The sequence below is a fragment of the Abramis brama genome (assembly GCF_963993115.1).
Source record: "Abramis brama genome assembly, chromosome: 13".
Lineage (NCBI taxonomy): Eukaryota > Metazoa > Chordata > Actinopteri > Cypriniformes > Leuciscidae > Abramis > Abramis brama.
The window spans coordinates 10,127,055-10,152,236 of NC_139975.1; the positions used below are offsets into that span (position 1 = coordinate 10,127,055).

A 25,182-nucleotide genomic window follows, 5' to 3' on the forward strand; every position below is an offset into this window, starting at 1 on the left:
ATGTTACAATATTGCATTACTCCCTAAAAAAGTAATTAATTGCTTTTATTAGTTGCTTTTATGAAAAAATAATGCATTACATTACTAGTAACTAATACTAATAACAGAACTAATAAGTACTAACAAGTTCTTTTTTTGGGAAATGCAAAGGCCCTTTCACACCAAAAGTGAAAAGCCTCGGACTGAAGGAAATTTCAGTCACGATCTGGAACTAGTTTTAGAAAAATATTGCATTTACAGATTATATAATTCCTTTATCAACATTGACTTCCTGAGCATTTGTGCTTTCAAGAAACATGTATAACAAAAACACAGCATCTCAATACAGTTTAAAGAAAACTTTATTGTCAAAAGATGGTCTCTGCTGTAAGCAGTAAGTGCTGTTTGTTATAAGACTAAATCGACTGAAGACATTATGCTCCCAATGGCTCTTTGAGTAAAGCTGGAGTAGAAACCGTAGCCTTATGTCAAGCCATGCATCCCTTTTCTTTATCCGAAGGTGGTGCTGTTCCAAGCCACATTGGCTCCATCCATATCAACAAAGTTTATATAGATCCTGAAAAGCAATAAAAGAAGCTTCATTTAACAAACAAACACTACGCTAAATTTGACACGTACTAATCCTCCACAATATGAAGAGCAGATCTTAAGTTCAATATAAATGCATGCATAAGCATTTTAACAACTAAAATTCATTTGAAGTTTGGAAGCTAAAGCTTTATTTTTGCACAACATTGTTAAATGTTCTTCTGGTAAAAGAGAGACGGCTATATTGTGTGGATTTACAGGTACCTGTCAGGTGAAATGCCAAGGTGTTTGTTGAGCAAGCCCATAAGAAGTTTAGAGTATTGCTTATTTTGCGCGCCCCCGATCTTTCCGATGCTGGTGAGGGAGCAGAGCGCGCACGGATCTCCTTTTCCACCGAACATCATCATCTGATCCGGGATGATGTGTACGGCAATATACTATCACATATCAATACAAAGACAGACAAGATTAAACAGTTAATAATTCAGTTCTTTTGAATAAAATAAAAAAATACTTTTAATATTGTGTGATTTAAATTCATATTTGGTTTATTAGAATGTTGCAGCAAAACACTGAACTGAAATGCACAGTAATTTAATACGAGGGATCATATTAGTAAATCCTGATAAACAGCAAAAAGTCCCTACAAATGGATTTATTGGAACGTTTTAGATTCATGATGTGATGTCTTTTTTTTATTATGATTTTTTTTTATTAATGCTTAAAACAATACACAAGTAATAACATAACAGAATACAAAAACAAAACAATGGGGGAAATAATATAAATTAAACATTAACAAATTATGAGAATTACATGACACAGAAAAAAGGAAAAGAGTTACAAACAGATAATGTTTTTAAAGCTTTTTTGTTCTCAGACAAGATTCATGATATGATGTCACTGATGTAACGCGATAACGTAATTGCGTCATGACGTAAAATAATCAATAAATCGGTTTTTTTGAACTGGTTCTTTGAAACGTTCGAAAGTATGATTCAAGGAAATGAGTCGGACCCATCACCAAACTAGCTTAAATCTAAACAATCAATAATGATACATAGGCTGCCTAAATGTATTTATGTTTAAAACAATTTTAATCCAATGACATGAGTTACAGCTAAGAGGATAACAGAGTCTCGTGTATGTTTCGTAGACTCGTGTAACAGCAATTAGTCCCTCATTCCATGCAGACTGATATGCAAAGTCAATGCATATACAATGCAATATGTTTTTATTTTATTTTTAAAACAGTCTGCTCACCTGCGCGGGTTTGCCCATCGCTTTGGCGAGCTCTTGCGTGGCCTCCGACGGCAGCTCAGCAGGAACCGAGTCCTTTGCTACATTTGTGTTCACCACGAACATCGGCATGACTGCAACGGAGAGACTTACTGCTAAATACTGCTAAATAGTGCAAGGTAGAAGGACCAACGCCTTCGGGAATGTGTCCAGATGTGAGCCCTGGTTGAATACGGCAAGTAACCACGATGCCAGTACTTCTTGTAGGTTACCGTAAAACACCGTATGACACAAAGATTTGACTGTGTAGATCCGTTGCATTCCACTGTTGCTCGGCTGGCGCAAGCAGCCCCAGCACTCCGAGATGCACAAACTGCCATCTTTTCTTTTTGGGTATAATTGAAAGTTTAAAATATTTTTTTTATTTTTTATTTTTTTATTGTTTATATTTTTATCAAATGCTGAAACATCTGTTTTAATAATGATAAACTTTATTTTTATAGCATATTTTATACGAGGAATGCAGCTCAAAGTGCTTTGCAACAAAAAAGGACAATTTTCGTACTTTATTTTTTTTCTCTTTAATGTGTTTTAATTTTGTATGCATAATTGTATAATTGTCAATGTGTTTATTCAACGGAGAGAGAGAGAGAGAAAAAAAACTACCAGCAGGGGCTAGCTGCCAAAGCTAACCAGCCATACCTTGACCCTTCTTGGGTCCATTTTTTCGGGTAATTACGGTAGCTCTGTGCATGCGCAGAACGCGACATCCGGAAATAATATTGTAGGCGAGAATTAAAACCTCTTGAGTTGAGAGGGGTGGTCGCGGCTGGGTGAAATTGTTCCGTTGATAGCGCATAAACACCGGTAAAACATGAACACAGATCTTTTTTAGCCGACCACGATATTTGTGCGGTCATCTGGAGTGGAATTTCATCTTTTGAGGGTTTGATTTGTGTGGTCGCTGGCTTAAAGATAGAGGAACAGGGTTCATTCCATTGGCTGTGTATAAAGTTACGGGTGCCAGCCGTTGCCACTGTTGATGTCAGATTATTTTAACCACATGCGCATTTAAATTAAGTCTTGTTGTTGTTGTTGTAAAGCGGATGTTTAAAAACATGAAGTATAACTGGTGCTGATATATGGCGTAACAGGGATTCGTTGATAGTTTTTTGGGCACAACTTTATTTATTACATGTGCGACTAGTAAAGCTATGGCGGAATCGGTCAAGACCTTTCAAGCGCACCTGACCGCTGTCATGGACAGTTTGGTCCGCGCATCCGTGTGCGAGATCACCAAACTCTTCCAGGACACGGTGAACGACTACCTGGTGGAAATCTCTCTTAACAGAAAAGAGAACGAAGCGCTGAAATTGAGACTGAGGCTGACAGAGAATAAATTGAGAAACGAACGCAAATATGGCATGGGCTGGGCGGCCAGTCGGCGCGCGTCTGGTCTGCTTGGCGCGGAGGAGACCGTGCGCAAAGCGCGAAGAACGGATCTCCAAAGTAAGCGCACTGGCCAACTCGGATTCATTGGGTGATACTGTTTTATCGTGCTTTAAGAGAGAAACCATAATGGCGACCTGCTCCTCAGTTCTCAGGTTTCTTTCTCCTCCCTCTCCTCCTCTTTTGGATTCCTCCCTCCCCCTCCTGTCCTCCTCTCTCCTCTCTTCCCCCTCCCATCTTTCTCTCTCAGGAGGCAAGCAAGGGAAGGAGTGGAGTGCTAATGCGTGGGATGAGGGGACTGGAGGAGTGAGGGATGAGAGGAGGGACGTGTTCCGCGTCCATCTGCCAACTGAAGGAGGTGGGGAGGGGGAGGAGGAGGAGGAGGAAAGGATATGCATCTCTGGGGAGAGGAAGGAGGTGGCCGGCATTAAAGAGGAGGTGAGTAACCAATCGGATGTTAGGAATGAGCTGCAGGGAGTGGAGGAGAGAGAGGAGATGCAGAGGGCTATGGACAGAAGGATCTGAAGAGAACAATCCCATTTTGCAAACTCAAACTAATTTCAAAGTATATTTTGCAAGTGCAAAAACTGCCCAAAGATCATAACCCATCATCATTGTTGACAACAATTATAGAAACTGTAATTCACTTTTTTCAGCGCTGATGTCACTGTCTTTCCCTCTAGATTGAGATCATGTTATTTATGTGTAATTCATATTCCCAAAATATGCAAAGACTGCTAGATAGATCAGAACAAAGTTGGACAATGTTAATTACTAGTGTAAATAGGGTTCATGCATTTTATCATCTTGTTGCTCAAACCACAAGTGGACTATTGGAGGTTGTCAGAAAACCATATGACAGCTTCTTCAGGACCGCCCACTTACCTGCCAATCAAACTAAAATGCCATCATTGCACTAAAACAAGTTTAAATGTTAAAATAACAGCACATAAGTAACACTGTTACTCCCACCTCAGATGTGTCTTAAGTGTTTATTATCAGTTTTAAAAGAGATGCATTATTATGAGCAAAGGGAATTTATTTCACACCTTGCGTTTTCGCTCTTTCTGCTTCTGTGGGATGATGGATAAAGGTGGAAGGCTACAGATCAGACTCCCTGAGGCTGTTGCAAGAGGCTCTACAGATGAACCAAAGTGAAACCAGCCCTCCCTCCCCCAGTCCCACCCACGGTAAGCACTGCAATGCTCTGTTTTGGAAAACGGTTATTGTTTTTTGTGATTGCGAACATGAACATTTGAAGGATCACAATTCTGTCATTGGTTACTCCATTTTTATATTGTTTTAAATCTGTATGGTTTTTGTGTGAAACAAAAGGAGAAATACACTACACTTATAATATGCATGTACACTTTTTCTCTACACATTAACAGTATATAGGGACCATGGCTGTCATGTTGCAAGTTTTTTTTTTGTGCTGTTCTATAGAAAAGTGTGTAAATTCTTCAGAAGTTCCTCATTTGTGTTCTGTTGGGGGAAAAAATAATAGCATACAGGTTTGGAACAACATGATGGGTGATTAAATACACACATAAAAAAGTTTTTATTTCAAAAATGGATTTTTTATTATTATTTTTTTTAAAGAAATTAATATTTTTATTCAGCAATGATGCATTAAATAGATCAAATGTAGATCCTTAGATCCTTAATGTGCAAACTAAACTGTACTAAAATGAGTATTTGTGTCTGCAGGAGAAATGGGCCCCGCCTCTACTGGCCCTGAATCCTCTGCTGCTGAAGTGTGGGAGGGGCAAACGGCGGAGACGATGACTGTTGGAGACGAGCTCAGTGGACTGGAGACGGCCCTCAAGGCGGAGCGTGAACGTGAGGAGGCGGAGTCCGGTCTGGGCAGCCCGTCTCAGGAGGCGTGTGGATCCGAAGGAGTGGCGTTCATCGGACTAGACGGTTTATGCAGCTCTCAGCAGGGTATGTCGTCCTCCTCACATAGGGCAGACCCTACAGAACTCCCATCAGCCCCTACGAACAAGGAAGAGGAGTCGGGAGGAGAGAGCGGGGACATGCTGCATTTCTGCGCACGGTGCGGCAGCGGCTTCAACTCCACGTCTGACCTCATGAAGCACTCGTGCCCTGCGGCCGAGGATCGGCCTTATCAGTGCTCTGTGTGCGGGAGAGCGTTCGGCCATGCCTGGAGCCTTAAGAACCACGAATGCGTGCAGGCGGGAGAGCAGCCGCACCACTGCGAACTCTGTGGCAAACGCTTCACGCACTCGCGGTCCCTCGAACGCCATCAGCTGGTTCACACAGGTGAGCGTCCCCACAGGTGCCCGCAGTGTGGCCGCAGCTTCAGTCGTCTCGGCAACCTGGAGAGGCACCAGCGCATCCACACGGGGGAAAGGCCATACGAGTGCGGGGCGTGTGGGAAACGATTCAGTCGAGTGGAATACCTTAAACGGCATCAGCACATCCACATTGGAGATGCAACGGTGAAACTCCCACCGCTGCGAAACTCCCACCACTGCTCTCAGTGCAACCAGACATTCAGCGATACTGAGCAGTTCAAGCAGCATCAATGTCTGTATAACACTTAATGTTATACACTGTTCGTGAGAATCTTACACAATACTAGACCTTAACTAGTCGAAAAGACCTTATTCTTCATATTTCTATTCATTTTCTGTATTTCTAATTTTTCTATTTGCATCTTACCACATGTTTCTTCTTTTAATTACCCCAAACATGATCTCATTACTTACTGACTTGTACACAAACCCTAAACCTCAAAGCAAGGCACACTTAACCTAGTGCAGTGACAATATCTCAAAGTGGATTTTCTTATTTATTGTTATTATTCAAAAACTGTTTACTCATTATTCACAGTTAGAGTGTATATATACAGCAACATAACAAGCACCTCTGTTCCAACTCCAAAAATGCAAACAGCTCTATTTTATTATGTCAAGCAACTTATAACAGGCTGTGAAATATGTTTTGTGAACAAGGACATTTTTAAAAACTTGTTTATTATTAATAACCGATTGTGTTATTCATGCATTCTTAAGTATCTTTTGTGTTGTTTTTAATTCAGAAGTGAAATATTTGTTGTGATGATAACAGTATTGCTTTAGGTCTTGTAATTAAAGGAATAGGCTAGTTCATGTTTTTTCAAAACATTTTTGTCATAATTTACTCACCTTCATGATGTTCCAAACCTGTATGAGTTTCTTTCTTCCGTTGAACGCAAAAGAAAATATTTTAAAGAATGCTGGTAACCAGACAGGTTTTCCTACTATGGAACTCTCTCTGGTTACCAACATTGTCACATTGTTTAAAATATTTTCTATTGTGTGCAAACAAATCATGACCAGCAATCAAAGAGTCAAGAGTCACAGGTAACATTCCATTTACCAGAGATAAACGTTACTCAAGATTCGGATGAATAGCTCAACATTTTTATGCCGACAACACCTCATGAAATGCGCCTTGCTTATTTGCCTGTGCTTTAGAAGTAATTTCCCCCTCAAGTTTAACAGATGAAAGGCGTTTGTAAATGCTTGATGATATTGTTTGCACGTGGATTTTCAGTGTTTGAAAATCCTTCCCCAAAAAATAGCAGCTCTGAACGTTTCGTTGGAATTGGACCGAACGATTAGTTCCCTTTGTGTATTTAATCAGTTCGAGTCTCGAGTCAACCAGTTTTGAAGCAATTCTTTGAAATGAGCACTAGTTTAACGAAGTCATAACGTTTTTGTTTGTTTGTTTTATTGCGAGAAAACGAGCATGAGCATACAGTGATATAATAAAAATACTGTACGAAACATCACACAATAATAATAAAATAAAAACAAAACAATAAATGAGGGTCAATGTAGTACAAAAATCGTCATTGTCCACAGTTTTCTTTGAGTCTTTATTTGCATTAGTTAATGTAACATTTGCTTAGGAAAATAATTACCTTTATAATATATATATATATATATATATTTTTTGTGGGATCTAAAGGGTTAATACCACCGGTTGACGTCAGACTCCAGAAGACATCGCTGTGCAGTGTGATACCTCTTCATCCGGTCTAATTGTACATTTCAAAGGTTTGGGTATAATTGAATTTATTTATTTTTATTTTGTAGATTTATATGAGTATACATTTAAGCGAAGGATATGAATTGTGCTTCAGAGGGGACTGTAATGGGCAGTGTCTTGGTTTGTTTACCTCATCAGCTGTGTGTCAGCTAACCGCAGCTAAACTGAGTAGCAGCAGTCTTACAATAAGATATAAAACTATTTTGCGCTTTATTTTGTGTATTTTGACTTCGGCCATCTACAAACATATATAGGCTACTATTATGTTACATAAAATAGACAACGTTACACAATGCGCATGCTTTTTAGATATGTAGCGCCTAGCATTGCAGCATCAACGAATAAGACACCGTCCATATCTATGACTGAATGTCTTTTCAAACTCCTGGTCTATTTTTGTTTTGTTTTATTTTTTACAGTTTCCATCAGGCCTTGTGCTCATCCTGAAGTGTTTCCACTCGAGTCGCAGCCCTGCATTTTAACACAGAAGACGAGTATTTCGCCATGAATTCTGACATGGATGGTAAGATCCAATGTGGAATGTGGATAAATCTTGGCAATTTTTCGTTTTGTTTTATAGAAAGTACCACACACAGCAACACAGTGTCAAGAGTTTAATTTTTTTCTTAATATTCTTTATTTTTATTAAGGTATCAAATGAATGTCAAATTGAAACAGTTGACAATAAACAGAAAAACGGATGAAAATAATATTTTATTTTCAAATGTAAATTATATTGTAAAAAAAATTCTCCATAAAATTTTAATAGTTTAATTTTTTGTTAATAATAAGCATTAAAGACTTTCTCAGTGCAAGGTGTTTAAAGTCGGCATGAAACAGAAGTCTTTTCTTTCCTATTTTGACGTATATCTGAATGAAACGGCTTCTCGAACAATAAAAAATGTAGGACAGGACTTGATTTTGTCCATCGGGAATTGATTGGATGGTTGTAGTTTGCTATTGCTGTGATGTCATGTGAGTGACAGGTTGTTCCGCCATAGCGCTATTAAACACGTAATCAGAGAAGTGAAGAAATGTCACTGCAAGAGGAAGGGGAACTTATTTTGATGGTGACTTTGTCTTCCAGGGGACATAGAAAACCAGGTGGAATTGGAGGAGAAGACCAGACTTATAAACCAGGTCCTTGAGTTGCAGAATACTCTTGAAGGCAAGTAACCAGCGCCACTTGGTTTGTTACCTAATATTAACAGATTTACATTAACATTCATGCATTTGGCAGAAGCTTTTATCCAAAGCAACTTACATTGCATTGAAGATATACATTTTATCAGTTTATGCATTCCCTAAATCGAACCCATGACCTTGGTGTTGCTAGCACTTTTCAACCTTTTATTAAATAAGCTTTAAGTCTTTCTCTCTCTCTCGTTTCGGTAGATCTCTCAGCTCGGGTGGACGCAGTAAAAGAAGAAAATCTGAAGTTAAAATCAGAGAATCAGGTTCTTGGGCAGTACATTGAGAACCTCATGTCCGCATCTAGCGTGTTTCAGACCACTGACTCCAAAAGCAAACGGAAGTAAGAGAGCATCCCTCTCTCCCAGACCCACAACCACACCCAGATAAACCCTTCCACTAGACTCATTTTATCCCTATGTCACTAAAATGGTAAATGTTTACATTTGTTTTATTTATCAGTATTAATATTTGTTTACATTTAATTTCCAATGGTTTTGTTCAACATGCTAAAAATAATTTTAGTTTGGTTGTAGTTTTTTTTATGTTCAGATAGGGTACGATATTAATTTTGTAATATTTTAAATTGTTTTTAAAATATGTATTTTGTATTTCACACTTTTGTTTTGTCGTTGAGAGTGCAGTTGTGATGGCATGACAGTTGCTCTCTCCCGCTGAGCTGTTTGTCTGTATCAGCACTGATTATACTCGAGTTGAGAGAAAACATTTCAGGTCATTCTGATCAGGGAATGAAATTTAGACCCTTTTCTTGGTGCTATCAACAGAAGGGAGTTCTCTGGCTTGCATTACATCTGTGCCTCTGAATATCTTTATGCATTTGTTGTGTTTGTATGTGTAGAATCTTACCATTGTGTGGCATTGCAAATGCCTGTTTTAATTAAAAAATAATAATACTAATTCGCTGTGCTGTGAGTGAGTCCTTCTGTTTAGGTTCTGTAGGCCCCTGTGGTTGTTTGCTTCTCGTTCAGTCACCTCACTTCATCTGGGATTCGAGTCTACACATATTCCACCAGAGTTTGGAGGACTATAGTCTCTGGTACCCATCTGCTTTCATCAGAGGAGTGAGGAACTGAGTCTCGCAGAATAGCATTATTATCCACACGCCTTCCTCTCCTTCACCCTTGCTCTCAGTCGTGAATATGCATCTGAATGTGTGTCTTCATCATCTTTCACAGGGTCACCAAAGGTGTTCGGAAGGACAAACAGTCTAGCGTTTAACTATGCAGTGACCAATATGTTGGAATGATTACCTACAGCAAGACCAAGATTAAAACTGAAAACTGTACATTTCAGTTTCCCAGTTTGATTCATTTCTGTTATCTGAAACTTAACGAAAATTAGAAATGTTGCCTTGGCAATAAACTGAAACAAGTTAAGCTGAAGCACTCTAAAATAAAAATAAAATAAAAACCTAAATAGCAGGGGGGAAAAATACAGAAAATTTGAAAAGTTAAAATTGAAAACTAAAAATATACCAATTAAAGCTAATTCAAAATATTAATAAAACTATAATAATACTGTTAGTGCAATCAATCACCCCAATTAGTCTGATACAATAGCACTGGACAGGACTGTGTTTATCTGACCAATGGAAGATGGGGAAAAAACATTTTTTTTCTTCTTTTTAAAAAAAAATATTTTCTTATCTTTGCAATTCCACTTGATGCAGGTGAGGCAAAAAAAAAAAGAAAAAAAAAAGCAAGAATATTATATCAGCAGAAAAGCACACATAATGATGAAATTAGAAGTTGAAAACAGTTGGTGTTACTGCCATTTATTGACAATTTAAATTCAATAGAATATAAAAATATGGTCAGATACCTTGTGTGTGGTCTCTTCAAGTTGTTTTTGCAACACAAAATAATGAATAATTTTTTTTAAAATAATTTAGACAGAAATAAAATAAACCAAACAAACAAAACCATAGACCACAATAAAACAACAGTGTAAAAACTTTGCTCGCATAGATGAGGGAAACATCCTGTAATTCAGTATTTACGTTGGACCTCAAGATGGCACACAATCACAATCGTTCAAGCATAGGGAGGTTCCTTTCCAGACCAGCAGCGTGTGCTGTTGTCCACAGCAGGGGGTATTACACGTTGTCATGCGGCTCAAATTTCTCCTCTCTCCTCAACTCATCAAACTTTAATAAAGATCTGTCAAAGAGAGAGAGACGTGACTTTTAAGCAAACCTTAGATACTGTGTCACAGCTGAAAACAAGGCTATTGAAACTGCCAGAGACTTTCTCAAAAAGGCTTTTTAAATGTAAAGACAAGATTTAAATGACTTGCTACAGAACTAAAATGTCAATGAAATGGTGAATAATAGTGACTGAAATGGAGAATTTTCTAATTTATCATCATCTTTAGAATTATTTAGATCCATCTGCGATAATTTATACTGTGAATGAATTTTCAAGAATTTTGCAAAATGAATGCAAATTACAGAGTAAAGAGAACTGATGACAGAGATGGTCATTGTTTCATTGTTGTTGATCTCTTAACTAGTAAAAGTAGACAAATACATTTTCTGTTTTCTGTTTGGTTAAATTACACACTTGCTAATTTAAAGTGCATAGATGTTAAAAGAAACTCAGCAAAGATAAAACTAAAAACCAACAAATATTTGTCAATTTAACCCTTAAAAGCAAACCTTGGGTCTTTAGTGACCTAGGACATCATTCACTACCCTCCTCCTCGTTCATTTTTTAAAGTTAGACATCAACCTTCTTAATTTTCCTCAATCGATTCATTATAAACAATATAACAAGATTTTTTTTTCTGCAAATGAACTTGTGAAATGGTTATTACAATAAAATAAGTTTTGATCAAAGATTTTGTTTGGAACGAGGGGACGAGAGGCATAAAAACAATTGTGGCCATTTCTGTCAAAGTGATAATGATAATGATAATCTACTGAAAGATACCATATTAAGAGTCCTTAGTTTCTAATGATATGAAATTTTAAGATATAACTTTCCACTTTTCTACGTGAAGAAAATGACTTGAGCTGGAGAATGCTAAACTAGCTTATTACATGGCTTGGTTGAATTCCAATGTAGAATGTGGTCTGTTATTTCTTGATAACAGACCGCTGCGAAGTATAACACACCGTTGCCATGAAAAACAGAGCGTTGCTATGGACGCGGAACGGACTATTTTCTTTAGCGGAAGCAATACAATCGTTTTTAAATCAATAAACTCCTTTTTAAATCAATATTTTGTGTCAAATTATTTATTTATTTTGTAGGTAGCCATGTAATAAGCGGGATAATGTATAGTGAGGCGGTTGTTATAGCGAATAACAACCCCTTCAGGCTGATTCAAGACCCCGATGCGAACCGTTCAGCCTGTCGGGGTTGTTATTCGCTATAACAACCGCCTCGCTTAGCATTACATTTTAATGAAAGACCCAATAAACCGCCCTGACAAGCCCTACGAGTACTTGACTGGATTTGTTTGTCACAGATGATGTGACCCCTTTCTTACTTTCATTTGATTTTACTGTAAGGGAGAAAAACCTCACACAAATATATGTGCAAACGAATCATTGTGTTTTTCCATTGTGTAATTCCCTGGTGAAAAGTCAACAAAATTGGATTGGGTTTCGAGTTATGCAATACATACGTGAGCATGCCTTTCTCTGAATTAAGTAATTGTTATCTCAAGCCCTTCCCAATTTAGTGAGGCATGTTTCTAAAGGTTATATATAGATGATACGAATGTGGTTCACCTCACTGAGAAGAACCCAGACATCAGAATCAGAGTGAACCAGGAGTCTCATGGCCACTATTTCTTCTAATGCTCCATTCACTTCTCCCTCAGCCACTCCATTCTTGAAAGAATCTACAAACACAAACATTGTTAACATCTCATCACAAAGAACATGGAAACCTCGGCCTCTTTCAATTTACATTGCATGAAAAGCGCTTGATTTCAGACACTGGCCTCACATTTTTACATAACCAGTTTTTGTTCTCACATTTATTACTGTGGTTTGTCCAGATAGATGAAATCGAAGCGGGTGTGTGTATTACAGACATGCACATTCATACTCGCTCACGTTTCTGACCAGTTATCGACAAATAGTGTCTGATAACCTTGTTTGATCATTAACAATCGTAAAATACAATGTCATGGCTGTTGCATCGTTAAATTTGATCCACAAATCAATAACCATTGTTATCATGAAACCAATATTTCAGTAGTTGATACTAAAATCAAGAAATTCCAGAGATTTGATGCTTCCATTAATAATCATATACAGTCTTTTAGAAAACAAAAATATTGACCAATTTAAGTCTCACAAGCTTCAAGTACATGTAGGCCTACACTACTGTTAAAAAGTTTGGGGTCGGTAAGATTTCTGAATGTTTTTGAAAGAAGTCTCTTTATGGTCACCAAGACTGCATTTGATCAAAAATACAGAAAAAAATATATAATATATATGAAATATAATTTAAAATAAGTGTTTTCTATTTGAATACATTTTAAAATGTATTCCTATGATGGCAAAGCTGAATTTTCAGCATCATTATTCTAGTCTTCAGTGTCACATGATCCTTCAGAAATCATTCTGATATGATGATTTGCTGTTCAAGAAGCATTTCTTATCATTCTCACGGTTGAAATAATTTGTGCTGCTAAATATTCTTTGTGGAAACAGCAATACGTTTTTTAGGGTTCTTTGATTAATAGAAAGTTCAGCATTTATTTGAAATAAAAAGCTTTTTTAATATTATAAAAGTTTTACTGTCATTTTTGATCAATTTAATGCATCCTTGCTGAATAAATATAGATTCTGGTAGATTCAGGAAATACACTGTCATAGCTTCAGTACACTCAGCTTCAATGCTCAGTGCACTAGAAGAAAAAAAGGCAGACGTTCAAGAACTGTTAATAAAACAGGATGTCATGAAATTCATTCAGCACTATTACTAAAAAAAAAAGGAAGAAAAAACAAACCAACTGAACCAGCTCTTCTTGAGAAACCAGGTTTTTGATACCTAACCCTACAGACTTCACTTGATGGCCAAATCTTTCAGGAGTTTCCTGTAATAATCATAATTATCATCACAGCTAGCTTGATGATACTCATATCTGACTAGTATCAACTGGCTAGTTTTTTTTTACCATGTATTTTACTTGGTAAATTACTTAAATGAGTGAACTGTTTGTATTTATGCAAACTTTTACAACTGAGGGACAGAAAAAAAAGAAAAGAAAGAAACAGGAAATCAATAATGGTTGTGTACCTATCTCGACAAAGCCATCGGATGAGGGTTTACAGCAGGATAATTCTCCTCTCTCCACCTTCTCTTTCACAGAGTTCTGTAAAACAGACAGACATGTACCTGTCAGCACTTTGTACTTGGGTGCAAAAAAGAAGTATGTACAAAAATCCTAGTCTAGCAGGTTTGAGATAAAGTTTAACGAAATCTCTAGTGATGCAAAGCCACATATTTGGTTATGGGTGTCAGCTTTCTGTTGGTTTAGATGGGTGACTAACAAGTAAAGGAGAAATGAATTATCACTGCAAGCAAATGAAGACAAATGTACAGAGAGTTAAAGGGTGTAGTCACATACGTCCCAATGCACAATGCAACGTCTAAAGCTAATGTATGACAATACCTATATATCTTACACAACACAGACTAAACACAAACTGAAAACCACCCATTTTTCTCTATTTCATTTACAATGTTAATAATGTTTAATAATATTTCACAATTTGCTGAAAGCAGATATTTTGAGTGTTACTTTGGTAACTTGACCAGAAAAGGTGTTGGCATGATACTTACATTAGTAGGGAGCACCTCCACTGTTGTGTTGTAAAACCGGTCACCATTTGTCTCAATATTGCCAGATCGAAAAAGGTACCTGGAAGTGAGTGGAAAATATATATACAAGTTAAATCAGTCAATGGAAATTTCATTGTAAGTCCATTTGTGTTACACTATGTTTTTGTTTTCTGAGTCGAAATGTTTCTCATTCCACAGATGTTAGAGTTCAAGTTAAAGCTTGTGTTTAACCCAGAAGATACCTTTCAACTTCACTGATGACTGGATTAGGAGGTTACGCATAGTTAAGTTATGTGTACAGTTTAAACAATTCATTGTTTCTCTATCTTTTGTATTCGTTTAAGCAGCCAGGATTTTCCCTGTGCTCATTACGCCACTCTTTGTCAAGTGACAGATACTGAGAAAGTTCAGATTTCTTTACAAGGCCATCGCCAAAAAGCAACTAAATTTTAGATCCTAACTTGATACCATTTTAGAGCCTCCTAAAACTCTTTTGTGTGTGCTTAAGGGGGATTTAAAAAGATTGCTGTCACAGTGTATTCAGCTCCTGAACAAGCATGGGCTATATAGAATTTCGTGCTCAAAGGAGCTTAAACTGAAGCTACTGGTTCACAATTTTTCAGCAGGGCAAACTTACTTAAATATAAAAGCACCCGAGCAGACAGCTGGGTACATTTACACTGCTGCTGGGCTTTTACTTCTATATTTATACATCCAAATAAAGAGATATTTACAAGGCACACAGATAAAGGGATAGTTTACCCAGAAATGTACCTGTAAGACAAACATTGCCTGTACCAGTTTAAACTTATGTATACTCATCACATAAATATCCTTTGCTGGTGTCTTACCCTTTGACAGCTTGAGGCGTGGAAAAAGTGAAGAGAATATAATCTCCTCTTTTGGGTGTGAGGCCCCAGAAGAAGTCCTTTCCATTGTAAGCTCTCTCCAGAGAGTGAGACTGATATTTCTCCAGACTGCTGCTGATTTCTGCAGATGGGTTATTACTGTGGCCTTTAAACAGCACCTGATTCCCAAAATTTTTATCCTGCATATGACATATAAATACAGACAACACATAAGCTCCTTTCCAAAACTTAGTGAGCTTCCTTGCTGTATATTGTCAACACAAGCAGCTGCCTTCGAAGGCAGCATCCTAACTGAAATGGAATCTAATTAGTGAGTGGTTTAGAACGCTCTCTCAATAGGCATCATGTGAAGCGCACCGTACAAGCTGGTATAAATTCATTTTTTTACTGAGTTTGCTATCTTTTCTGGACATGTTTAAAACTTTGTACTGCTGCACCTGTAATGAAGTGTGTAATTCTTTTTGACGTTATAATCATCAGTCTTCAGCCTTGTTCCAGGGGACCCATTGTCCTAAAGAATTTAGCTCTAACTTTAAACAAACACACCTGAACCAGTTAATCAAGTTTTTCATGAAAATCACATGCAGATGAGCTGAAGCAGATTCGATATAAACTTTGCATGACAATGAGTCAAAATCACCCCTTATACCCTTAAATAGGGCACTATTTGAGGGGACAGTCATTTGTAGTGATGTCCCAAACCACAGTGGGCATTATCGAGTGCACTCATTCAATCAGGTTAACAGTCTGACTCTCTAATGGCGCTTTTCCACTACACAGTACCAGCTCGCCTCGCCTCGGCTCGACTCGGCTTTGTTTGGTTTTCCACTGTGTAAAAGTTGTACCTGTACCTGCCTCCAGGTACTTTTTTCGTATCACCTCCGGCGAGGTTCTAAGCGGGCTGAGGCGAGCTGAGGCGATACTAAAATGTGACGTGAAAACACGACAGATTGCTGATTGGTCAGAGAGAATCGTCACTATTCACTGCGTCATCATTGCACGCGCCAGACGGAGTATCCTGAATAAAAAAACAGCAAAAACAAAAATAAAAACATCCAAAAACAGCATACACTCGATTTCCTCCATTGTCCTGTGTGTGTGGGTAGCGGGTGTGTCTCGCGCGTCTCGCATAAAAGATTAAGTCACGGCAGTTTCCTGCGGCGTCGCTATGACGACCAGGTACTATTGTGGAGGTACTATCTGCAATGGAAAACGGAGCGAAAAGCGAGCCGAGGCTTAAAATTCTTCCTTTTTATTTTCCATACATGTAACCCATTTGTTGGGTGACTTCCCAAAATAGATAACAAAACAAATGATGAAAATAATAAAAACCATCATAATGCATTGGCACAGCAGAAATAACACACTTCACCTTTAAGATGAATCACTTGAGCTGTGTTATTCCGAATTTGTAAGTCACTATGGAAAAACATGCCAATATAAATAATGTAAATGTCATGTTTGCAATGTAGATAAGCTGTTGTCCAAACCTACACTACTGTTGGATGGTTTAGTAGGTAGCCACTATTCTACTAGTAATGCTTCTTATATTATGCTAGTTTTTAATACTATTTCTAATTAGTTTTTTTATATATATATATATTTTCCATTTACTTGGCAACTAGCCTAAATAAAATACGTTTGTTTTGTTTTTTTCATTTATTTTATTTTATTTTAAGTAACAAAAATGTTTTTTATGGTTTAAGTTTTAGTTTACTGAAACTAAACCCTAGCATATACAGTATACACATATGAAAAGCTTCCTATAAGGAAGTGGAAATTTAAATTACCTTTAGGTTTTGTATTTTACCGGGCAGCGAGGAATGCAAACCAACATGCTGAAACAATGAGGGTTTGTAAGTTCTCTTCAGTCGGGCCTTCTCATCACTGCAGTGTTTCTAAGTGCAAAGAATTATAATGATAAGCAATGATATGCCTTACATCAATCTCACTGAAAAACAGACAAACAAAAAAAATTATACCCAAACTTACTGAGTCTTTCTCTGGGTGACACACTTTAACCCACAGGATGTGATCAAGCAGCCAATCGATTGGCTTGTCTTTGTGGAACATCAGGATGAACTCCACAATCATTGGCAGATCTGATGAGCGAAAAAGCTTGCCTAGAATATGAAAATTCAGCGATATGCTTAAATTCATGCTAGGACACAAATAGCATCACAGATTTGGTCATAGTAAGTAGTATGCTTGCGACCAAAGTTGGCTAACAATGCTTTTGGGAAACGCAACCCTGGTTGATTTAAGAAACTATTTAAATAACTGACAGTATGTGAACTGAATTGTTCTTCTTTTAAGTGCATGTGTTTGTTTTCAAACCAAGGAACTGACACTGTTTTCTGGAACTGACACTGACTGTTATGTTCAAATAACAAAACGGTGCATGAATGAAACAACTGAACAAACAGAAATGGTGGGAGAGAAGAGAACAGGATAGGACATTAATGAACGGAGAGGACAACACACTGACCAATGAATCCCAGCTGGGAAAACTCCAGGTAAAGCCACTCCTCGGAAAACACCAGTTCTATATATTTTTTCATGGACTCAAAGAATCCTTGCTTTGCTACAATATCATCTTCTAGCTGAAACACATGCAAAAAATACAGACTGATTATAAAAACAATGAAACATAGAGCTATCAATGAGTTGTATGGCGTTGTCTTGGCATTACCTGGAGATAGTATGTGCCCTTAAACTGCGCATACAGCATGAGGAAACTGTAGTCAAGGTTCTGCTTGGTCCTCCATCTGTGACCAAATGGATCACATTAATAAACCATCTATTTCCAGTTACTTACAGTATTTGCACAACAGCACAAGCGAATCTCTAACCTGACTCGCTCCTTAGGGTCTCCAAAAGTTTCCTTCAGGTTACTGAAGTCTGGGTAAAAGTGAGGAGATGGAGAGATCACCTCAATCAATCCAGAACTGACAGCATTTGGGAGACTACACGGAGTGAAATTGTGATCAGTTACTTGCACAGCCAGCTTACAGAAAGATGAAACATCTCATATGAAACAGATGAGTTGTTAATGAAACACTCACTTGGTCTGTACACTCTGTACAACAGCATTCACAAAAGTTGCATTTGTCTAAGAGAAGAATGAAAATACACATCAATGAAAAGAACAATAAAATAGTACCATTCGAAAGAAATTATACGAATGCATGAAACTGATTTCTAAGATTTCTATTTCAAATAAATGTTGTTCTTTTTAACTTTCTATTCATCAAAAAAAAAAAAAGAAATTCAAAAATATTAAACAACTGCTTTAAACATTGATAATAAAAAGAAATGTTTCTTGAGCACAAAGTCATCATATTAGAATGATTTCCTAAGGATCATGTATCACAATTCAGCTTTGCATCACAGGAATACATTGCATTTTAAAATATATGAATATAGAAATGAGTTATTTTAAACTGTAAAAATATTTCACTGTTTTTACTGTATTTTTTATCAAATAAAAGCAGCCTTGGTGAGCAAAAGAGACTTCTTAATGCTAGTGTATTGTAAATAATTATTATGTGTACTAATTCAAATAAAGTTCAAAATAAAAAAATAAAGAATCAACAAACCAAATCACATATTTAATAAACAGGGCCAAAAGTCCAAGATCAAACAAGTAAAAAGTGCACTAAAAAGGAGAAGATTTGAGATAAAATATAAGAAAATGAAGCAGAAAATGTTATGAAGAACATTACTTTTTTTTTTTGCACAGTTACAACTTTTATTATTAATTGTGCCAACAAATTCTTATTAGTTCAGCTCAGCCAAGTCTGACTTTTATTTCTTTTTTTTGGTAAACAATTTTGCTGATGTATACAACATCACCAAAATCCTTGGTTAGAAATCATTTAGGATTCAACTCTATTGGAGCAGAAAGTTAGGCCAACGACCCCATTCCTCTTCTTTTTTGGCCAATAGGCATTTATTATGTGCTTTATGTGCTATACTTCTCCTTCTAGAGAGCAAGAGATTGGACAGAAATTTGGAAACACTGCAAGATTTGATCAATATTTTGATCAAATATTTTCCGAAAAGAGCAATACTGTCAATTAAGAAATGTACTAGCATTTAGATAGCCTCAAAGCTAACGGTCCCAGAACTATCTTTGGGGTCTTCTTCATTCACAGCTTTATCAAAAATCCATATATAATGTTAGTCAAAACATTCAAGTATTTAAACTACAGAAAAACAACACAAAACCAAATGAAACAGAGAGGTTAAGAGGAATGAGATGATATAATACCATGAAGTTGAATGCAGCCTTACCAGAGCAATAAAACAGATAAACCCAGGAGAGATATAAGAGAACAAAGAGCAAATGTTAAGGGTTACCTCGGCAACAAAGACTACAATGACAATATCTTTCCTCTCTACAGATGAAAGGTCATATAGGAGAGACTGGAGTGTGTTCACTAGATAACTCTGTTTCTGCCTGTACACGGTGGGCACTCCTAACACCAGAGACACTGCAAAAACAGATAAACACTGTGTCAGCTAAAAAGAAACATAAAAGTAAAACATAAGTAAAAAGAAACATAAAAGCATATGTTCAAAATTATAATAAAAAATATGAAATATAATACAGGGCATTAGGTTTGTAGGGCTTGCTAGGCAGGAAAAAAAGTGTTCAAGTTTCAGCTAAGCTTAGGTTTAGGTTTAGCTTTAGGTTTTGATTACAAATGAAAGGCTGCGACAGAGATGCTTTGCTACTTTCATAACACTAAACAAGCATCAGGAAGTTAAAAACTTTCTTGGAAAGTTTGGCAAAACTTTCTTGGAAAAAGGCTTGGAAAAACTTGATGACATCATTTTCATTTTTGGGTGAACTATCCCTTTAAGACAGCTCAAACATGCATTTTAGTCTGGGACTAGGCTTAAGCCTTGTCTGTGAAACCGGGCATAAGACATGGTTTAAATTTAATTTAATTGCAAATTGCAAGCACTGCGATTATACAGTCGCAAAAAGCTATAATGGGAGACAGACCTCCAGTGCGTCGCTGCCCCAGGTGAACGATGGGTTTCAGACTGTCATTGTGCTCTTTCAGATGAGGCAAGTAGATGAGGGCATTAGGCTGTGAAGGCAACAAGTGCCGAAAGAGTCTCTCTTCTAATATAGCTGAAAGGCAGATAAAATAGTGAATAACCAAACAGACACAAATATTACAGAAGGAAAAGTGCTTGGACTCACCTGAGGAGTTGCTGATTGAGAGATTAGATAGAGCAATGCTGCGGTTTTGTAGGTGGCCCAGCACTTTAAGCAGCTCTTTTGATAAGACCTCCCCGCGTTGTTCTGCCCGCAGTAACCTCTCATAGACCATATGCAGATGCAATGGCAAGTTCTCTGGAGAAAAGAACACCAATCATCTCTGGATGTGAATTAAAGTGATGTTGGGCCAAAACAAGATAAGCTTTATCAACAGCATTTGTTGAATTCACAATGTTGAATTCACAGAAAATAATTAGTTCCTAAAAATGTGTGTGTGTGTGTGTGTGTGTGTGTGTGTGTGTGGGGGGGGGGGGGGGGATTCATGGTACATAAAGGACATTATAATAGAAATAAATGTGACCCAAAAAAAAAAATATGGAGGCCCATAATATACAATTTATATCAAGCATCATGTTTAATTGCTGCCTATGACACTCCAAACAGCATGCTTCCTTTGGCTTTCTGCAGACAAAAAAACAAACAAAAACTATGCCATATAACTTTTTCTTTTAAGGAAGTCTGTAGTTTAAGGAAGTCTTCAGTGTTGAATAAATGCTGCAACAGATGGTAAATACTCATCTATGTTAATGAGCTCCAGAAATTCCTCTTTGCTTTGCTGTACTTTGTTGTTGTGGTTGTTTGGCATTTTGAAATATATATATGATTTGATATATGTGAATACACATACGATTTGATCAGCTTGTCAATTAGGCTACGTTACAAGTCCGTTCTGACATAATTAGATCTCCATTATGGTACATCAACCTGCGCTCTTGACACACTTCCCACATCTTTTTTCAAAAGTGTGTTAAACAGTCTAGAAGCAGATCTTCTAGAAGTGGTAAATGCCTCACTTCTCTCTGGGAGTTTTCCAAACTCCCTGAAAACTGCACTTGTCAAGCCCCTCCTGAAAAAGAGCAATCTGGATAAGACCATATTAAGCAACTATAGGGCGATTTCAAATCTTCCTTTCATAGGCAAGATCATTGAAAAAGTTGTCTTTGTAAACTCACGCTCAATCGGCCCAAAGTCCGGCGTCCGACCAGCGCGGAAGATCTTAACGTGTTACTGTCCTTTTCTCGAGGCAAAGTATTTTTTGATTAAATGCAATACATTTAGTTATGTATTCTCTCGTTATTTCATCTGACTCCATAAATGAAAAGGTTTTAATGATATCTGTGGATCATTAATTATGAGAGACTGTTTGACTATTCCGTTTAACTCTTCAATGAAAATAACATCAAAGTCAGTTAGAATAATTAAATGTAACAATTTATTATGTCAGGTAAATGTATCATGCCAATTTCATAATCAATTCAAAGATAATCGATACAAAACATCAAATGCTCTGGAATAGAGAGAAGATGCAAACCCAACTTTAAGAAATACATGATCTCTCTCTCAGCCTCACGGACCAAGCTGAAGTAGCCTACAGAAAAGGCCTCGATCTCCCTGCTGCATTTCCTTATATAGACAAACCTTTCACTTGGAAACGTGCTAACAAAAGAAATTTGCATTCAGAGATCGCACCTTCATGGGGGTGTGTGACCATTTGCTTGAGAGACCATCTTCCTTTGTGTGTCAGTTATCCATAAACTCTTAAAAACCTTATTACCTTTTGTTTTACTTATTCTGAAATGAGACATTTGTACCAGTCTCACTGTGACATTTTAAATGATACCAAACATGAAAATACTCTGTGATAATCATTCACATTAAACTATACATTTTCTTGGGTGAATTCAGGTGATCATCTGAGCATGAGAGAGAGGGGGTGAGGGGAGAGGGAAAGAGATGTAGATGAAGTTGATCCGGAGGTGAGACTTTCGTCTCGATGGTGCACGAGAGCCAGTTCAAATGGTAATCTCCAGAGAGGTCCTTTTGTCCTCTCAGGGTGTGGTCACCCCCGAAACAGACTGTCCGGCATTTTGTAATTTCTCAATTCTTACATCTTCAATCTGCTGAACAAATTCTTAAGCTCGAATGGATACTTTGCCAATTTTCAATCTGGTTTCCGACCGCACCACAGCACAGATAATAAACGATATTCGCTTAAATACTGATTCAGGCAAATTATTAGTGCTGGTACTACTCGACCTTTGTGCTGCATTTGACACTGTCGATCATAACATACTTCTTGACAGGCTGGAAAACTGGGTGGGGCTTTCTGGGATAGTCCTAAAATGGTTCAGGTCATACTTAGATGGGAGAGGTTATTATGTGAGTATAGGAGATCATAAGTCTGAGTGGACATCCATGACATGCGGAGTCCCTCAAGGCTCAATTCTTGCGCCACTCCTGTTCAACCTGTATATGCTCCCACTGAGCCAAATAATGAGAAAGAACCAAATTGCTTACCACAGCTATGCAGACGACACACAGATCTACTTAGCCCTATCGCCTAACGATTACAGCCCCATTGACTCCCTGTGCCAATGCATCGATGAAGTCAACAGTTGGATGTGTCAAAACTTTCTTCAGTTAAACAAAGACAAAACTGAAGTCATTGCTTTTGGAAACAAAGATGAAGTTCTCAAGGTGAACGCATACCTTCACTCTAGGGGTCAAACAACTAAAAATCAAGTCAGGAATCTTGGTGTGACACTAGAGTCAGACCTTAGTTTCAGTAGTCATGTCAAAGCAATAACTAAATCAGCATACTATCAACTGAAAAATACTGCACGAATTAGATGCTTTGTTTCCAGAGAAGACTTAGAGAAACTTGTGCATGCTTTCATCACCAGCAGGGTGGATTATTGTAATGGACTCCTCACTGGCCTTCCCAAAAAGACCATAAGACAGTTGCAGCTCATACAGAACGCTGCCGCCAGGATTCTGAGCAGAACCAGAAAATATGAACATATCACACCAGTCCTCAAGTCTTAGGATTTTAGGATTGATTTTAAAGTATTATTACTGGTATATAAATCATTCAATGGCCTAGGACCTCAATACATTGCAGATATGCTCACTGAATATAAACCCAACAGATCACTCAGATCATTAGGATCATATCAGCTAGAAATACCAAGGGTTCACTCTAAACATGGCAAATCTGCTTTTAGCTATTATGCCAGCCGCAGCTGGAACCAGCTTCCAGAAAAGATCAGACGTACAGTAGTCACATTCAAATCCAGACTCAAAACACTTCTGTTTAGCTATGCATTTACTGAATGAGCACTGTGCCACTGTTCGCCCGACTGTTTGTACTGTTATTGTGTATGATATTGTGTATGAAATGTGCTATATAAATAAACTTGCCTTGCCTGGCCTTGCCATAGAGATTCTGAGTTTACTCATCCACCGGAACTAAGCAAGATTATAAAGTTATAAGCATGGATATTTTTCTTACAAAAATGTATTGCTTCACTTCAGAAGGCCTTTATTAAGCCCCTGGAGCCATATGGATTACTTTTATGATGGATGGATGCACTTTTTTGGACTTCAAAATCTCAGGTACCCATTATAAAGCTTGGAAGAGCCAGGATATTTTTTTTAATATAACTCTGACTATGTTTGGCTGAAAGAAGAAAGTCATATACACCAAGGATGACTTGAGGGTGAGTAAATTATGGGATAATTTTCATTTTAGTGTTGGATTAATTCGGTTCGATAGTATAGATAAAAGCCCCCCCGCACTGATAATTGATTGGTTGGGTCCTTACATGCGCTTCGTGGGGCACACTAGCACACACACGCAAGGTCTCTCGCTCCCTCTCTCTGCCGTGCGCGCGCTCTTGCTCGCTCGCTCTAGGTTCCGGGAGATTTTAACTGATTTGCGGGCATCAGGGAGACGCTATCGACATGCGGGAGACTCCCGGAACTTCCGGGAGACTTGGGATGTCTGCATTTGGTAACAAGTGTATCTTACTAGAGCTATCAGTAAAAGTTTAGTAAAAGCTATTTCAGTTGTGGTGTCTGGATATATCTAAATATATCTTTAGATTCAAACTTATAGGCTAATGAAAATGCTAGCTTTAAAACGAGCAGGATTGGATCTCTTTATTAAAAAGCCCAAGATTGCTTCTCTTTTTTTACCCTCACTCCACAAATAAATTAAAATATAAATATAAAATAATTTTAAATTAATTTATAGGCTATTTTTCTGTTTATACAACTTTCAAAATTGACGTATCTATGACAAGGTTTCCATCTCTCAAAAAGTATCAATTACGGCATCATTGGCATTGATTTACACTTCATCGACTGTCAATTAAGAGAAATTAACAAACATATAGCAAAGAAAAAAAATCCGGATAATTTAGAGGCCATCCACACAGGCACATTATAAGATGATGACACTCACCTGACTTTGATGTGTGCCAGGAGGTTAACATCAACACACATAGTACAAAACCCGCGAGGAAGAAAAGTTTGGCATGCCAGGGCCTCATCTCATCCTCAGGAGTACAGGAACACTACTCGTACGCTCTTAGGAAGGCAAAATCCTCAAGATACCACTATGAAAATGTTAGTTGCCGTTTCTTCCCCGTAACGTCTGGTTGAACTGGAATAATGTTTAGCATTTAACGAAAGTCATTTTAAAAGGACTCCTACTTTGTCCACACCAGGCCAGCTACATTCATTGTCGCAAAACAAGCTGTCAGCTGATAACATGGTATTGTACGAGGAACTAAGTTAAAAAATAATCCGCTCACACCTTTAAACAGCAGCGGCGCCATCCTCCACCTGTTCAGCTCATGAATATTCATCCCGTCGTTGCATATTCATGCGGACGGTGCTGATAGTAGGATACTGTTCATTTTAACCTATTTTGTTTAAATGC

The 25,182-nt window shown here is 37.6% G+C and overlaps 4 protein-coding genes across 4 annotated transcripts; 2 read left to right on the top strand and 2 right to left on the bottom strand.

The window, feature by feature from the left end:
* Positions 1-323: 323 nt before the first annotated feature.
* On the bottom strand, positions 324-2,057 carry mif (macrophage migration inhibitory factor). Its single transcript, XM_084132615.1, has 3 exons — positions 1,792-2,057; positions 793-965; positions 324-556 (listed from the first exon to the last, which is right to left on the bottom strand). Exons 1-3 carry the CDS (start codon positions 1,897-1,899, stop codon positions 490-492), a joined length of 348 nt encoding a protein of 115 aa, XP_083988741.1. The 5' UTR covers positions 1,900-2,057; the 3' UTR covers positions 324-489.
* A 469-nt stretch (positions 2,058-2,526) lies between these two features.
* On the top strand, positions 2,527-6,363 carry LOC311094567 (uncharacterized protein). Its single transcript, XM_084132605.1, has 4 exons — positions 2,527-3,276; positions 3,467-3,654; positions 4,310-4,406; positions 4,927-6,363. The coding sequence occupies exons 1-4, from the start codon at positions 2,982-2,984 to the stop codon at positions 5,781-5,783; spliced, it is 1,437 nt and encodes a 478-aa protein (XP_083988731.1). The 5' UTR covers positions 2,527-2,981; the 3' UTR covers positions 5,784-6,363.
* An 821-nt stretch (positions 6,364-7,184) lies between these two features.
* scocb (short coiled-coil protein b) lies at positions 7,185-9,384 on the top strand. The gene is made up of 4 exons (XM_084132679.1): positions 7,185-7,283; positions 7,695-7,798; positions 8,363-8,443; positions 8,671-9,384. The coding sequence occupies exons 2-4, from the start codon at positions 7,780-7,782 to the stop codon at positions 8,811-8,813; spliced, it is 243 nt and encodes an 80-aa protein (XP_083988805.1). The 5' UTR covers positions 7,185-7,283; positions 7,695-7,779; the 3' UTR covers positions 8,814-9,384.
* An 846-nt stretch (positions 9,385-10,230) lies between these two features.
* On the bottom strand, positions 10,231-25,032 carry LOC311094610 (alpha-1,3-mannosyl-glycoprotein 4-beta-N-acetylglucosaminyltransferase B). The gene is made up of 15 exons (XM_084132678.1): positions 24,703-25,032; positions 20,379-20,531; positions 20,175-20,306; positions 19,523-19,656; positions 18,226-18,272; positions 18,013-18,126; positions 17,853-17,928; positions 17,649-17,763; positions 17,153-17,283; positions 16,951-17,058; positions 15,143-15,339; positions 14,292-14,370; positions 13,746-13,821; positions 12,224-12,336; positions 10,231-10,646 (listed from the first exon to the last, which is right to left on the bottom strand). The coding sequence occupies exons 1-15, from the start codon at positions 24,788-24,790 to the stop codon at positions 10,629-10,631; spliced, it is 1,581 nt and encodes a 526-aa protein (XP_083988804.1). The 5' UTR covers positions 24,791-25,032; the 3' UTR covers positions 10,231-10,628.
* Between the last annotated feature and the right edge of the window lie 150 nt (positions 25,033-25,182).